This window comes from Chroicocephalus ridibundus, chromosome 1 (genome assembly GCF_963924245.1).
Source record: "Chroicocephalus ridibundus chromosome 1, bChrRid1.1, whole genome shotgun sequence".
In the NCBI taxonomy this organism is placed as follows: domain Eukaryota; kingdom Metazoa; phylum Chordata; class Aves; order Charadriiformes; family Laridae; genus Chroicocephalus; species Chroicocephalus ridibundus.
Genome location: NC_086284.1, coordinates 88,031,870 through 88,048,712, shown reverse-complemented (window position 1 = coordinate 88,048,712; position 16,843 = coordinate 88,031,870). Strand labels below are relative to the sequence as shown.

At 41.1% G+C, this 16,843-nt stretch overlaps 2 protein-coding genes across 3 annotated transcripts in view; both read left to right on the top strand.

Moving 5' to 3' along the window:
- Positions 1 to 4,830, top strand: part of RPS6KA3 (ribosomal protein S6 kinase A3) — an 82,640-nt gene extending 77,810 nt beyond the window's left edge. For both annotated transcript variants that reach the window (XM_063342899.1, XM_063342891.1), the window contains exon 22: positions 694 to 4,830. In XM_063342899.1, coding sequence (XP_063198969.1) covers positions 694 to 816 — 123 coding nt within the window. In that variant the 3' untranslated portion in view covers positions 817 to 4,830. The remainder of the gene's footprint in view (positions 1 to 693) is intronic.
- A 1,498-nt stretch (positions 4,831 to 6,328) lies between these two features.
- On the top strand, positions 6,329 to 16,044 carry EIF1AX (eukaryotic translation initiation factor 1A X-linked). Its single transcript, XM_063342876.1, has 7 exons — positions 6,329 to 6,585; positions 7,631 to 7,714; positions 9,505 to 9,608; positions 11,248 to 11,298; positions 12,282 to 12,363; positions 12,471 to 12,562; positions 14,664 to 16,044. Exons 1-7 carry the CDS (start codon positions 6,570 to 6,572, stop codon positions 14,667 to 14,669), a joined length of 435 nt encoding a protein of 144 aa, XP_063198946.1. The 5' UTR covers positions 6,329 to 6,569; the 3' UTR covers positions 14,670 to 16,044.
- Positions 16,045 to 16,843: the final 799 nt, after the last annotated feature.

Genomic DNA, 16,843 nt, shown 5'->3' with positions numbered 1-16,843 from the left:
CACAATCTGGTTTTGACCCTGATAAACTTCTTCACTTTGAACAAGCAGAGAGAAATAAAAATAATTGAATTCTGTTTCTCTGTATTCCACCCTGGCTTCAATCCTACATCCAAGAATCTCTGCCGTGCAACATAAAAGGGATCTGAGGAATATAATTAACAATCTCTCTGAGTCAGCTATTAGAAATGTCTAGCATCCAAAAACACAAGTGGAAAGAGGGGGCAGTTCTGATGCCACAGCTCACAACTTTCTAACATATTTTTTTTTCTTACATAAATCTTCATGTGATGAATAATGTGGGCGACTTTTAACTATTTTGTTGAAAACTGAAATGGTTATATAAGTGATAAGCAGAGACAGCCCACTGATAGCTGTTTCAGTCCCCAACTATCTCACAAAGCATGGAGAGAGAACTTAATTTAGCAATTTGCGTTTGGTTTTTTAAGCAAGGTAAAATTGCTTCAGATTGATCTGAAAACTATTTATTACCTTAAAAAACCACTTAATCCAAACACTGCTTGTATTTTGAGTAATGCAGTGGTATGTTTCTGTTTTGTAGATGAAAGTAGACTGAAAGTTAAAACCCATTCAGAATCGCTGTCACTTAGCTCTGTGCGATCTCTAGTGTGTGCGTCAGTCACAGTGTGCTCTTCTTGGTTTTGTTTTTTTGCTTTTTTCTCCTCTGCCCCACAGGGTGCAATGGCAGCAACTTACTCTGCTTTGAATCGTAATCAGTCACCGGTTCTGGAGCCAGTCGGCCGTTCTACTCTTGCTCAGAGGAGAGGTATAAAAAAAATTACCTCAACAGCCCTGTGAAGTGACCTCAACCAGATACTTGGTACCACGGCATAAGATGATAGCACAAATCATGGCGACAGGTAGCACATATCTGACAGATACCTGCAAGCACACTCTGTCCCAGCTGGTACCTATAATGCTGCTGCTCCTGCTGCTGCTACTGCTTTCATCTATTCTCGCTTTAAACTGTTGATGGCAAGTTACTGATCTTACTGGAGCTTCAAATGGAGTGACAAGTGGAAACACAATGAAAACGATCATGATCACGATTGAATAAACCAGAAGAATTATGAATGCCACCTCTGTCAAAAATACACTGAATAAAGCACTCTGCACCACATAGCATTATTTTTATAAGGAATATTTTTCGTCCCCTAAGATATTCTTTGTTACAGGTAGAGATGGACAGTTTATGTTAAGCACTTAGCTTAAACAATCTGTTTATATTAGCACTATATACTTTGTGCCATCCAACATTTTGTATGTTTTTGTAAACAGTTCACAAGCAGTACATTTCCGTGCTGTTTTCTTTAATGTATACATGCCTTGTTTTACTTAGATATTATTAATCATTTTGACAATTAAGGCTGATTAAACAGTTCACCTGGATTAATCAGTATTGTTGGACAGCTCTAAAAGAAGCCTGACTGTTAAACAGCTATTGAATGTAATACTATGAATATGTATTTCTCCTTGCCTATGTCTTTTCTACATTTCCGTGGTTTTGACGCTGCATGTCATGTTATGAAAATCAGGATACTGTTTATAGCATTCAAAATTTAAGCAGTGGATCTCTCACCATACTATATATACAATAGGTAATATAACCCAGAGAAGAGAGAACTTTTTCAGTGTCTCACTCTGTCTTTTGTTCGCCTTCCCCCCGCTCCCTTTTATCCTCTCCCATCTAATCTTTGGACTCAGGAATCATTGCTAAATACTTTCTGATAGAGGACATTTCTATATTGTTTATTCTTATAATCCATTGTTAATATTTTATCTCTGTTCTGTGACTTTTGTTTAAGCTGCAAAGGATTTGTTCGGTGAATGTTGGCATTACAAGAAAAAAGGCACCGTTGAAGATAAAGCAAAACATATTGTCCGCTAATAAGCAGAAGCCTGCAAAAAGTAGGTTTAAACTGCATTTAATGCGGTTGCAAAACTGATGGATCTAATGTTCTGTCAGTTCTTTTCCGGTAATTTTAATTGGCAGCCAAAGCAAAACAAGAGGAGAGTCATCCAGATCTGTCTGGGGTTAGAAAAGGGTCATTATAATTTACCATGAAAATAGTATTATCCCAGTCAGGTAAAAGAAAGCTGTCCAGAGTGTTCTCATTTTCCCCCAGATGAAAGCAAGTTTGTAATGAGGGTGAAAGACTCATTTTTAAATACTAATATATACTTTTACGACTTCTGGCCTGTCAGTGTCTTAAGTAATTAAAGGCACATCTTGATGGCTAGTCTTGGAAGATCAAATTGCCCACATGAGAAGGTGCCCTGGAATGTGTCTGAATTCAGTGAGTGTCCCACTCCACCAAAATGGTATGCTACATCAACTCATTCCGGGTATGAAAATGGCTATTGGGAATCCAAGCTTCAATAAATACGGATCTGGGTGAACAGCTCTGTATGAACAATACAATTTAAAAACTAAAAGGTGCAATTTTGTGTTTCGCGTAAGAAGGTATTTTCTTGATTTTAATGATATTAAATTTCTTTTATGGTGATTAATTTGCTACTTTCCCTGAAACATCAGAGGTTTGTTGAAAGGGGGAATCATCTTTATGACACCACAGATTTGCTCTAAATGAATTTGAGAGTGTTCCTTCTGCCACAAGTGTTTCCAAGTTCCTCGGGGAAGCTTCCTTTGTTAGACTTGAAAAGGACCCCACTTTTATTGCCCTTAAAAATCTGTCGAATATTTAATCCATCATATAGTTGTTAAGGAATTGGTTTTATGAACAAGGATTCTGAAATTACCATAGATCTCAGAAATTTGAATGCACAGCTCTTGCAAACAATTAGCATTTTACCCTTACTTGGTGCTCTAGCATTGAAGTTCCCTTTAGCTGTGCAGATGCGTCTACCCTTCCTTCAAGAAACATCTTCAACTAGAGGCAGAAAAAGGCCATTTTAATTTTTCTTTGACAGTGTCTGCAGTTCCAGAGAAATTTAGCAAAACCTTATCTTTCAGAAAATGTATTTTCAGTTCTGTGAGCGATCGCAAGTCAGGCCCATCAAAATCTAGAAACCTTCTGGAGTGGCTTTTAAATGTCTTAATCTGAAGATTGTCCCATCTAGTCAACAGACAAGATTTAAAACTGATACTATTGAAATAAAGGGATGCCAGTACTTGCTAGCGTGTCAATAATGGCATTTCAGTTCAGGGAGGAATTTCTCGTGTGTTGTCCGTGTGTATATAGAAGTACCTGGCAAAGAACAGACCAAAAGGAGGAAGTGTTAAGCTGCTTCACTGTTGGCAATATCTATATTAAAATAATGTAAAAGTACTTTCACTAATTTTATTTTAGCCATATTTTGTGGCCCTCAAGCTCACTGGTCATTAACCAGATAGCGAAGCAAAGTTAACTCCTGCATTTGATGTATCTACATTCTCAAGTAAGCTGTTAATTTAGTCTAGACTTCACAGATGTTGCTACCATGTCATGTATATAGCAGCATAGGATGAATGTTTTAAATGCTAATCAGAAAGGGCAGTGGTAACTTGAATGTGTTGAAGTCCAGATCCAGTCTATTTTTAAGTTACTTCATAAACCAAGGTATGAGGGGCCCGTCTATACAGGAGGTATCTTTTACAGGTGAGGCTTACATGGTTTTATGTACCTCACCTCCTATTTTGGAGCCGTGTTCACAACTTCCACATTTATTTTTATGTTTTTGTAGCTGCAGTTGTTAGAAGCCACAAAGAAATCCACGTAATGCTTCTTTGAACCCCAGCCCCTTTCTATTAGAATGTGAGTATATACAACACACTGTAAATTCATTGCTGGACTGCTTCTTGGTCTACAAAGCATAGCAAGTCACTCTAGGACACGCAGTCATAGAGGACAAAAAAGGAGAACTGCAGATACAGGTGAATTTTCTATATGTAGGCCGTGGGTTTGGGTTTTTTTTAGCGTGAAATTACCACTTACTGTGCTTGAGAGAACAGAGGGAAGAGAGTAGTTGCAATATTCATTAAATGCCATCTATATGCAGTAAGGGCAAAGTTCTTTATTCATAATCACCATAACATTGAATGGGACTTATAAGGAGTTTTTCAAGAGAATATTTAAAACTTTTTTCTAAAGAGACAAGGGCATATGAAAATAGATTTACGTGTCTGGGATTTTTTTGTGTGTGTGTTTTGCTTTTTGTAAATGTGGTGTACCAACTAAAGCTGTGCTTTTTTATTATTGGAAGGAAAGGATGCAAAATATGCTGGTCCTTAGTAAGCAGCAATGGTTAATAGATGCATTTTCACTTATGAAAATGATGTAAATGATTAGCTTTATCTTGATACTCTTGACCTAATCAAAGGGAAGGTGTACTTATGAGGGATGTAATTATTTTGCAACCTAGTTGGGGGGGGAGGGGGAGTCTACTTAAAATGTTTTTAAAAAATGACAAAATCACAGATAAAATATTTTTCTACAATTCTATACAATCATACTTTATACTAGTTTTCTCAGCATGGCATGTAAGTGAGTCTAAGGTACTGTTCCAGGAAATCAGTGGTATTGTACCTTGTTCTAGACCATTACGATAGCATCTGTTAGATGCTTGGCACTGCTGTCATAGAACTGAAATGCTAGTAAAGAAAAAATAAATAAAATTGTACCGAATACTTTAAATGATTGTTTTATTCAGAGTCTGATCTAGGAAATGTTTCAATCATGCTATTAATGTGTAATTAGAACTGTTCCAGATGTAACTACGAACAGTTCTGGGAAGATATCATTGCTTGTACTCCTGTCTAATGGCAGGTTTTGTAGTCTTCAAAAGAAATTGAAATTTCTACTATGAATAAACTTTCAAACATCTTAAAGTGCTTTTTTGGTTAATCATTTGTTCTGCTCGGTTATAAAAGTTGTTGTTTGTTCGTCACTAACACTGAACTGCATTTGCAGCATACCAAGTGTGCATTTCCAACTGGAAAGAGTTTTTAATAAGCAAGTGTTTGTCAGTTAAAATGTTGCTATATTCCAGCATACTTAGTCAGATCGCCATTAGTAGGTAAATAGGGAGCTGAAGGAAAAACACTTGCATTCAGTAGATGCTATAGACCTCACTATATGGCAGCAAGACCAAAGTGCAAGAATATTGTATTTTAATACCCTGTAAAGACTCCACTTGACCGTAAAGCACAACTTAAAGGGAGGCTGCTAAATACTACTTGTGATGCCTGCGTCGCTCTGGACGTTGAAAATAGAGGCATATTTGATAAGTAATGAACCTTTAAGCATTTGAAACATTAGACTATATGCATAAGTACTCTATAAAAAACATGCCCATGTCTTTCAGCAGCTCATGCAACTTGGAAGCTTGCAAGGGTAATTCTTTTTAGCCTTGCAACCTGGAAAAGATGGAAGAGTTTTAAAAGTTTGCATAGTTTACATAAAATTACAGTAGTTGTGATAGGGAATAGATGAGGACTGTAACCAGTGTTGCTAAGTGTAGCAGAAGGCGGCTGTACGAGGCCATGAGGAGGGGCCTGGCGCGGGGCAGAAGAAATCACGGCAGAAATCCAGGGCAGCGTTTATCTCCCAAGAGAAATTCTCGCCTTTCCCGGGATCCCGCCTGCGGCCGGCGCCGCTCCGTCCCCGCGGCCGGCTGCGTCTCGCCTGCCTCAACACAGATTTAAATCCATTTTCGGATAAACTGGATCATCTGTAGGCCTGGAAAAGCTCTGGAAAGCGAGAAAATGGAGGTCGACATCACACGGGATCCCGGTGATACCACCTTGCCTTACTTTCCACCCTCCCGGGGGTAACCCTTTAACAGCTGCGTTTCTGACAACGTGTTTCCTCCCCGAGAGGTGTGACCTTTCCCCCCGGCTCGCTGGCCGTGCGCTGCCCGCTCCTCCGGCCAGAGCCGCCAGAACCTCCTCTTTCTCCTTAAAATCCACCCCGAAAAGTCCCCGCCACTCCCCAGAGCTGCCGTTCCCGGCGGGGACCGGGGGGGCAGAGCGACGGCTGCAAGCGGGGAGCGGGCCTGGGGGCGGCGACGGCGGGGGGGTTGCCGGGGGGGGTGGGGGCGGTGCGGCAGGCCACCTCCCGCCGCCGCCACCGTCCTTTGGGGGGGTCACCCCAAAACTCCGCGGCGACGTTCCGGTGCGACCGGAGCGACCGGCGGCTCCGCTTCCCCGGGCCAGCCCGCCCGCCGCAGCCTCTGATTGGTCGCCGCTGCCCGCCCGGCGCGGAGCCCTGGCCAATGGGGCGGCGCCCGCCGCTGGGGACGCCCATTGAAGGAGACAGGCTGCGCCGCGCCGGCAGCCGGCGGGCGGCTGGGGAAGGTTTGCCAGGCGCGTGCGCAGAGGCGGCCCTGCCGGGCGGCGGGAGAGGCCGCCCGCGCGCTAGGGGGCGCTGCGGCTCGGAGCGGCGCCAGCGGCCGGAACGCACGAGTCAGCCGCAGCCCCGGCCCCGCCGCGCCAGGAGCCGCCGCCGCACATCCCGCCCGGAGCCGCCGCTCGCTCCCGCCTCACGGCAGCCGCCTGAAGCCCCAACCGCCGCCCCTGCCCGCAGTTTTTCCGCGGCCGAGCGCCCGGCGCCATGCCCAAGAATAAAGGTGAGGCCCCTTCCCCTCCCCTGGGCCTTCTGCGGCCGCCCGACCCTTAGCCGTAGCGGCGCGGCCCGGCCCGGCCCGGGCGCGGCCGCGCTGGGGAGGCCCGGGGATGCCCCCCCCCCGCCCCCCGCGCCTGCCGCCTCCTCTCACGTGGGAGCCGCCGCGGCCTGGTGCCCGCGGGCGGGGCGGGGAGGGGGCGGAGGAGCTCTCCCGCCCACCCCGCCGAGCCGGGCCTGGCCGGGGGCCCCCGGGGCCCCTTCTCCCCTCCTCGGGCGCGGGTCCCGGCTTGGCCCGGCTCGTACGCGGCCCAGCGGCGTGTTGGAGGCCTCTGGGGCTTGGCCGGCCGGGAAGGGGGACGCCCCGGCGGGGTTTGGCTGTCAGGGGCGGCCCGGTGTGCGTCCCCCGGTGTGCGGCGCCCGCTGGGGACCGCGGCTTTTCCCCTTTTCCCCCAACCCGCCGCTGAAAGGAGAAGAAGAAGGAGAGAGAGGAAGGGAAGAGTAGCTTTTTAACAAGCTCTTTTTTATTCTTAACGGTATGATCTGATCTTCTGCGTTTTCATGGAAGAGCGCTTAATCCTGCTGCCACGTGTGTGCCTTTTAAAAAGGGCATCTTCACTTAGAGCGTAAGCTTTCCCCTGAGTATTTCAGGGGTTTCAGCATTAGAGTAACCCCTCGAGTTACTCTTCTGCTCCTCGGTGGGTACCTGCATCGGGTTATCCCACCATTAGTTATGAGGTGTTTGGTAACAGCGGTCACAAAAACTGAAAATGGCGATCTTGCACAAACCCCTGTTGAAGGCTGCTGTCACTCTAGAGCAACCAGATCTCAAATAGTGGAGGCTCTGATCTTCTAATTGCTATGTTACTACTCAATTGAGAATTTAGAGCTAGCAATATTAAAAACAAGCAAAAAAATCTAGATCTGGTTAGGATACTCAAAACAGCCATATAGAGAACAAGCACAGAAATCCCCATAAGTCTGATTATTTCATTCACTGTATTCACAGATGGTAATACATGCTTTTTTCCCCCCTCCCCCTTTTAATTTAGGCAAAGGAGGTAAAAATAGGCGACGAGGTAAGAATGAGAATGAATCAGAAAAAAGAGAACTGGTGTTCAAGGAAGATGGGCAAGGTGAGTTTTTTACTATAGTATGGCAGTGCTGTTTTCAGTCAGACATTGTAAGTAATGTACATTGGAAGTTGATACACAAAGAAAACATCTGTATGTCTGAGAAATATAAAGGTATTGTGGAATAAAGAAAGGTATTCTTACAAGGGTTGTATTTGAATTCTAAATGACACATTGAGTGTAGGAGGAAGACATTAGGGAAAGGGAAATTCTAGTAGCTTCACCACTTAAGAATGAAGCTTGCCTCTCCTTGACCTTATTATGCTGCTGCGTATAATACAGTATGTATGTAAACATTCCCTAGAAGTCCCTTTAGCAGTTCTGTGTGAGGGTCTGTAAGGACCTGGCTTAGCTGATGTAGTTCAGTGTTGCCAGTAGTTGCTGATTGTCTCTTGGATGCACGGTCACGCTCTCTGTTTTATACCAACTGTAACATTTCTTGGACCCTTTAAGGAGCGCTCCAGCATCACTGACCTGGCAGAACAGTATCTCTCACTGTTCTTCCGCTGTCCCCTGATAGTTTGGTTGAATTGGTTCCTGGGTTGAGATGTCTAACAATTATTAAAACAGGAGCAATAGGTGAGGTCCTTACTTGGATGTTGTCAAGTAAAGTAAGCCACAGGAGTGTTCAGCTGGAGGGTGGTGACTCCTCTCCCCTGCCTTTTGGTGACAGTGAGCTCGCCTTCCTTTTGGCTTTCCCTGTGTTGTGTGTCACACTCTTGTGGTTGCTCGCGTATATGTGAGTACTTGCCTAGTGACCAGTTGATCAGCTGGTTTGTTAGAAATACAGGAAAAGTAAATCACTGTAAAAGAAGTGACCGCTGAACTCATTTTTTAAGCTCTTTCTGATATTCTGTGACAGTTGTAAGCAAAAAAAAGAATTGATTTCGATGCACCTATAAAACCTAAAATCCTTTCCAACTCCCAAGCAAAATCTACTTAATGAAACAATCTCAGTTATTAATAGTCTCATGTTGGACTATCTAGCTTGTGCTAAGGAAAGATTTTTAGAATATTGAAATACAGTTCTGGCTAATCGATAAATTTTTTTTCCTGGGTACTATGGGTGGTCAGATAATGCTAGAATTCTTTCAAGCTTTATAATAATAATAATAATATAATTCTTACAGGCTTTATTCTTTTTAGTTAAATGGTAATGCGTTATGTTGCAAACTTTAATAGCATGCGTGAGGTACTTCAGTAGTGATTTCTGTAACTCAGTAAGGGATGGAGATTAAATACAAGGTGAGAGATTGAGGGTAGGTGTTGGAGAGAAGCTTTGCAGTTTTCAGCTGAAGCCTGATGCTTGCCTTGCAGGCAGTTTCTGAGACCACCAGAACACATCCTTTCCAGAACAGCTTTTTTTCCCACAGAGCCTCTGCAGAAGGGATTCAGAGTATCAATGGGGTGTACAGGATGCGCCGCTTTCTCCTCTTCCCTCAGTGGTAGCACAAGATTTTTTTCCATTAGGACAGGAGCTGTGAGGCTGTGATAAACTTTCAAACTCTGAGTGTGACTTGACAGCCCTAAAAATTATCTGTAATAAGCGTTTCAAAGGGAACAAAAACATGGGTACAACCAAGAATGAGCAGTGTTTGAAAATGTTAACACCAACAATGATAACAAAAACTGTGATACGTTCAGCAGCCTGTGTGGCTGATCCGAGCTACTCTCTGCTGGTCATGTTTGATAAAATGTTTCAGCAGATTTTGGTTACAGTGGCAAAAGTTCTTGGTTGTTTCATGAAGCTGTATTTGTTTAGAAGTTTTGCGATGTGTTACTGTCTCTTTCAGAATATGCCCAGGTGATCAAGATGTTAGGCAATGGAAGACTGGAGGCATTATGTTTTGATGGTGTGAAGAGGTTATGTCATATTAGAGGGAAACTAAGAAAAAAGGTAATTCTGAAGCATTGCAATAGAAAACAGTGGCGTTATGCATGATATGTACTTGTAAAAATTTACATATGTAGCTCATTGCAAAAGTTAATTTTTCTATTGTTCTTAATATCTTAAGCTTCTTTTTTGATAGTAAACTAGTTTGTACTTCTCTTTGTATTGCCGGCATAAAAATAGGTAGTCTTTGACTTTTGAGTGAAGCACGTAGTTGAAGGTCTGCCTTTGGATATGTATGTTTCGGGGGAGATTTTTAGCTGCTCATGAAATAAGAATTTTTTTGTATTCTAGAAGTTTGTATGTATATGAAATACTACGAAGGTCTCTAATTGTAGTTGGGGAACCTGATGACTATTTGGAAAATCAGCATGTTATATCTGAGACCAGCTCAGTGCTTAGCTTAGCAGAACTTCTGTTAACGTGAAGGCTGACAACCAGCATAGGAAAATAAAGGTGTAAAAGGGTTGTCCAAAGCCACCTCTTTTGTGTGGTATTTCACAAAACCGGTAAGAATCAAAGTTTGATACCCCACTTCATTTGGTCTGTGAAGGAACTTGATGATCATAGTCAACTTCTCAGGGGGTGACTTGTTTGGGAAAGTTTCTTCATAGCTTCCCACAGGCACCTCAGGTGCCATCATTTCATTGTCCACTTCATGAGTTCCCAAAACGTTTTCATGCAAAGATGATCTGCAAAAGTTTGTACCTTCAGGGAAGCCAGCTGTACATGTTTGCAGTCTTAACTTTGCCGTCTTCGGATGGTGTCCCCTCTTGCCCTTGTCAGCTTTCCTTTGCTGGTGTGTGCTACAGAGGAGGTCCTCTCAGATAGTCAGTCTGTTCTCAATAAAAACAGACGTTCACTGTGTTCATTCTGGATTGCTCCACCTGTCTTTTTTTGAAGACCAGTGAATGCATGTGTCTTGGTATCAGTATGAGCCCCACTTAGCTGCCTGCAATACGCTGCAATAAACGGCTGAAGGTGGTGGAGAATGTGCATAGATAAACGCTAGGTGCTGCAGAATTCATTTCTTGCATCACTTAGCTATTCCTTGTGTCTAAAAGAAAGGAAATCTTCTCAACTGATATATATTCCATCTCCAAAAAAATCAAGCTGACGTGGGATAGAACTATCTTGTGCATTTACATTAGCATGTCCTGTTTTGCAGGCTTCTGGCTTTGGTTTGAGTGATTAGCATAGTCACTTACTAGAAACAACTCCATTCATTTTCCTATGCTTTTCACTGTGCTTGTCCATCACCCTCTTCGCCAGGTTGTTTTGGTTTTTTTTCATTTTTGCCCTTGTGGAGCTCAGCTCACAGGGTGGTGGCTTGATGCATTATTTCTGTTTTCTCAGAAGTTATAACTTAATAATGACCTTGTTGTATAGACGCTCTTCAAAGAAGTTTGATTTGCCTTAGTAATAACTCTGTGACATGTGAAACAATGTATCTATGAGTATTTATGACCTTGGTTTTGCTGTTAAAATATGAAATTGGGTATTTCTGGTTTACTAGTTAGAAAGTGAAAGTGGTGACTCTAGTGAAGTGTTTCACATCTCTCAGAAAACCTAAATGTGCTGTTTGGCTCTTGTTATACAACAAAAGTTGAATTCCTGAAATATAACCTATGTTTTCCTCTTTCAGGTTTGGATAAACACATCTGATATTATATTGGTTGGCTTAAGAGACTACCAGGTAAAAATTCAGTGTAATTTGCCAATGAAGAATATCTTACAAAAAGCTTTATTTAATGTTAAATTGCAGCAGGTATCATGAGGAAATTCCTGTCTAACTTTCTTTGAATTTGTAGTTGGTTGTGCTAAATCATGACTTTTAGTTGCCATCTATTACAGAAAGATTGTCATGAGTAGACGACAAACTCTGGTTCAACTTGTTCTTCTAAATTGCACCCTGAGACTTTGTGAGGGAAGGTGCTTACTGGCATCACACCTGACCTTTTTTTTCCAGGCGTAGCTGTCTGATGCTTGGATCCTGTGATATAAGGGAGATTGAGCCAAGCAACAAATACCTTATTGTGATAATCTGAATTTTTGGTAATCAGAATTTTGGAGCCTTGATGTTTAGGCTCTTACCCTAAGAGGCCAATTGATCAGTGATTAGTTTCTACTTAAATTTCAAAAAATGGAGTAGCATAATTTTACCTAATGTAAAGGTTAATGGAAAACAGGTGTCGAATTTTCATTAGGTAAATGCTTTTTCTTGAACGTTTGCATTGTCATCTGTTGTTTGAAGATAGGTTCTGCTTCTGAAACATACGTTAGAGTTGTAAAACATTTAAGATACTATCATTTACTGTATGTATTAAACTACTTAAAACTAGAAAGTTTTGACACTTTCTGACTTACCATAAAACACCTCACTATCTGTGTTCTCTGAAGAAAGATTAATTTCAAAGGCATGAAATTAAACTTCTCGAATGACTTATAATAGGAGAAAATTAAGTTATTGCCCATAAGAAATTAAGATATTCTGCAAATGAGCATTTTATACTTCAGACTTAAAGGAACTGGAGGGGAAGGAGGAAAAAGATACTCTTCTATAAATAATATAGATGTTATTCTTCTATAAATAATTCAGGTGTTACTAGTCTGCTGAGGTTAATAGGGAGGTTTTTTTCTTCATAGGTGACTAATCAATTCTAATAAATCCTTATTTAGGATAACAAGGCTGATGTTATTCTAAAGTACAATGCAGATGAAGCTAGAAGTCTGAAAGCGTATGGGGAGCTTCCTGAACATGGTAAGAATCTTTTCACTTAAAATTGCATGTTCATATTGGACAAGAATATTCAGTCTGTCTTGACTTGGTTTGAGTGCGCTCCTTAACTTCTCTAAATTCCTTCTTAGCTAAAATCAACGAAACAGACACATTTGGTCCTGGAGATGATGATGAAATCCAGTTTGATGATATTGGAGATGATGATGAAGATATTGATGACGTAAGTAGTAAATTATATTTTGTATCGTATGCTTGAAACTGTCGTCTTTGGCAATAAGCTTTTTTTCATGGTTTTAGAGCAAGGAAAATAATACATTGGTGTTCAGAATAGCTCACCTTCTCAGGGACTGCTTCAGAAAGTGGTGTGGATGTATGCATGCCAGCTTTCTGCTCTCACTGTCCTACAATTGTTGACCTCTAAGCAAATAGCATGCTTAGTGACATACTATTAAAACATACATGGAGAGCAGTCTTCTGCTTAAAGAAGATGCTTAAAAGAAAATCAAAGTTGTTTGACCCCAAAGAGCTAGAGTTGCATAGCAGCGTTCATTCAAATGATTTTGTGTGTGTACATATATGTGTGTGTGTGTGCACATACGCGTGAGGGGTTGCAGTTATGCAAGTCAGCGACTACATCCATGGATGTAGCTGGGTATGTTCATATTGAAGGAACTGAGTGTAGCTCTCAGGACTGCTCTCTGAAGTGTAAGCTCCTTACAAGCGTCTCACGATGGAAAGCAGACGATATAGGAAGGTTTAGCAGACTAGTAGGATTTCCCTGTGTCCCCTGCACAGTAGGCAAGAAAGACCTCTCGGGGAGCAGGCACGAAGGCTGGTGGGTCAGCTCCTGTGCCGTGTAGGGCAGCTGTGGCCAGCTCAGTCGAGGCAGGGTGAGCCATGAACTGCGGATGGACTGGACGCCAGCTGCTGGAACGGGTCACAGGGCATGTAGGTGTTTTGGGGAACTGCATGAATATGTGTGGGTTTCACGTATTCATGTTGCCGTAGTTTTAACAACCTCAGTATCTAATAATAACTACAGAAATAATGAAGGGATTTGTGGTTTTAAAAAAACAAAGACTTGAAGTCTCCGTTTTTGTTTACATAAAAAGCTGCATCTTAGTAGTTACTGAAGTTAACCGTAATCCTGAATTTACAGATTGCCGCAGTAAGTTGTGTTACTGCTTATCACTAAGCCGTAATAACTGACCATGCACACTCATAAATTGTAGTAGTAAAATTGTTACAATTCAAATTATTTAGAATCTGCCGTGAAATGTTTTGGAAGTTGGTGCACTTTATTTTGCAGTTGAGACATGAATGTGTGCAGGGTCAACTCGCTGAGAGGATAAGTAGTAACTTACTGAGCCAGTGAGTTGAGTTAACTTAATTGGATAGACTGTTCTAAGTATATTATTATGTTTTAATTCTTCATCTTTTTAGTCTTCTCTCTCTGAGTTGGCAATATGACTAACTCCCTTTAAATGCTTACATTATTTTGACCTTTTTGAGGTTCTCAACATATGATGCCTTAGATCAAATATTTAAAAAATATCAAAGTTCTGATGCATTTTTCTTCAGACTTTCGAAAATTGCACTTTGGACCTGTCAGTGGTTGAGTTTACTGAAGATTTAGCTTACTGAAACTAGAAACACTTTCTAGTACTGCATGCTTTTAATAATGAAGCTATTGTAAAATGTCAAAGTGATAAGTAGCTGTAGGAATATCGGAATAATAAAATTTGCCAACTAATGGATCTTTGTGTGGGATAATGGATTTAAGTGAGCAGCTATGCAATACAATATTGATATCATGCTTTAAGAAAGGAAAAGGCATAAAGAGATAAAATATGAATAACCTCTCTGAGGATCATCCTAGTCTGCCTAGAATGAAGTGTGGCTTCCAAGGTCATAGTTAACGTGAAAGACTTGGCGGAGCCTTTCCTTTATTGTTTACGTCAGAAGAATGGCTCAAAAATGGTTCATTTGGCCACCAAGTTAATCTCGATAGTTGCTACTTCAGGAATTTACCCCTAAACTAGGTTTTGTTTTCATTCGTGAGAATCGTGGGCGGGTTTATCCCTGAACTATTTATGCGTAATTATATTGGCAGAACTGCTCACCTGCGTAACTACAGTATCACAACAACGGTGGTGGGCATGGAAGAGGAGAGTCATTGGTCGCGTGTTAAGAAAACGGGATATGAGCTGAGGCAAAAAAAGTACTGTACCGAGTTCAGGAAGTCTCTAGCGTAAAGACGGAGTTGCTTGTTGAAAAATGGATGTGAATTAAATACACGATGTGGTGTTTTTGCTTTTCAGATCTAATTTGGAACAGAGGTTTACATTCCGACTTTTTTCCTCCGAGGATTGTTCTACATTGATATTTCGATTATTTTTTGGGTGAAGTCCCTTTCTTTTAAGAAGACTGAAAATTCTCAGTAAAGAGTGTAGTTTGTTACATCAAAAGGATTTATTTTCAATGTTTGTTTTAAAGTATTTATATTTCTTTAGAAACGGATAATGCTGGATTATCACAAAGGTTCAATGAAATGCCACAAATATTTTGTCTCCTCACCAATTAGAGCTTTTACCTCTGGATGTAAGTGAGATACAGTGACACGGGCTGTAAAAGACTGCATTTTTCCCTCTTCTGCTTTCATCACTACAATTCCAGTTAAACTTGTATTTTGGAATAAAAATTGTTTACCCTGTAATTATCATGGATTTTGATTAAATACAAATACCCAGTTCGGATTAGTATCAAATCATACTATGCAGTGTCTGTCCTTAGACCCCTTGCCTTGATGTTAACTTTAAAAAGATTTTGATAATATAAAAGGAAGGCAGAAATCTGCATTTAAATTCATAATGCACGATGAATCTGCTTTTCATGTCTAGTAGCATGCTGCTATTTTTATACTGATTTTGATAATTAAAAACACTCATTATTGCAGAGATGTAAATTTGCCAGAGCGGAGGGGTAGGGGAGAAGTAAGGATAAAAAGTAAGCAGCATCTCAAATTTGCAGTTGTTAAAAACTGTCTTGTATGCATAGGTAGTCTGTCTTGTAAGTACAGTAGTCCAAGCTGTAGTTGCAGAAGATGAACACTGGGTGGCACCCAACTTAACAGGGATACATTAATACGGAACATTAACAGTTGGGTTTGTACTGAGAAATCCGTAAAATAGTTTTTTCCCCCCAAAGCGAATGCTTAACATTCTTGATAAGTTAAACATGTAGAATATTTTTTACACTATAGAAAAGGTTATGTTAAGAGTAGAGTTTTATTTTAATCTTAAATTCCGTGCATTGTAAGGTACACCGTTAAAGCTTATGTGAACGTTGAATAACAATATAAGTGAGAAAATAAACTTGGGTCAAACGTAGGAAAAGAATCTTTTCATCCAGAATAAATGACTGAAACAAACTAATGGAAAGATTCTTCCTCCACCTTCAGACTGGAGGAGTCAGTTAAGAAGCTGAATAAAGACTAACATCATCATGCAAATATTATTTTGTGATAGCCTTAGTTTCTTTGTCTTCAATTATGTATTTAACAGCTCTGAAAGCAGGTTAATGGAGAACTTCCTTTTGTGCCATAAAAATCTGATTCTTGACACTTGTATTCGTTATACAGTCTTTTTGGTATGATGTAAAGTGACTACCCCAATAGATAAAAACAAAATGGCTTTAAACATGGAGTGGCCTCATTGCTTTACATGATTTTTAAGGAGGAGTTCCGTGCTACATTTGAACTGCCAGTGCATTTGCGAAAAGGTCTTCTCTTTTTACTTTTTTTCTTTAATTATAGTGTCTGTTTTCCTTACATGGATCTGGGATCTCATTCTAGGCGTAACGTTTTCTAAATATTAAGTAAGTTCGCCAAACGCTTCATGGGTTTTAAATATTTGTTGCAGAAACTTGCAAAGTATTGGGAAAAGGTACTACCAATACAGCATTCCTACTCCACTGACCTTAAAGTATATGAATTTACTGTCTGTATGCCTGTAAGGTTCAATTGTGGAGCAACATAAATGCTGTAAGGTTTCAGGATGGGGTTTATAAACCATTCCCTAGCTCATTGGTTTCCTCAGCGTATTAAGCTGTGAGCAGCTCTGAAAATGGTTAAAAGCTCTCAAACCTGATCTTGAGGCGCAAGTGCGGAAGGTAGGTGTCTGTTCTTTCAGTTGTGCTAGCAGAAAGGTTAATGATTAAATTACGGTGAATATTTACTCAAGATATGGATTTTGTGGAAATTATGCTCGCCAAAACCGATCTTATACATGGAGGAAAAATGCAGAGTGCATGGTCAGTGGCAGGGAGAAATAAAAACGAATACACTGTTGAAAGGAGCTTATTTCACTGTTCTCACCGGAGTTCTCCAGTGTTAACAGAGAGACTTCAACTGTGGGGCAGAGGTGAAACTCTGTTCCTGACAGAATTGGTTATGGTTTGCCCTGAGGTTCCTTCCAGTCTTCATTGCTCCCAGGCTCGTGTC

What these genes read in the sequence shown, in the direction of transcription:
- EIF1AX (XM_063342876.1), top strand. An exon ending in TTGGCTTAAGAGACTACCAG is followed by an intron (nt 11,299 to 12,281) that starts GTAAAAATTCAG and finishes ATCCTTATTTAG; the next exon opens with GATAACAAGGCTGATGTTAT. An exon ending in TGGGGAGCTTCCTGAACATG is followed by an intron (nt 12,364 to 12,470) that starts GTAAGAATCTTT and finishes ATTCCTTCTTAG; the next exon opens with CTAAAATCAACGAAACAGAC.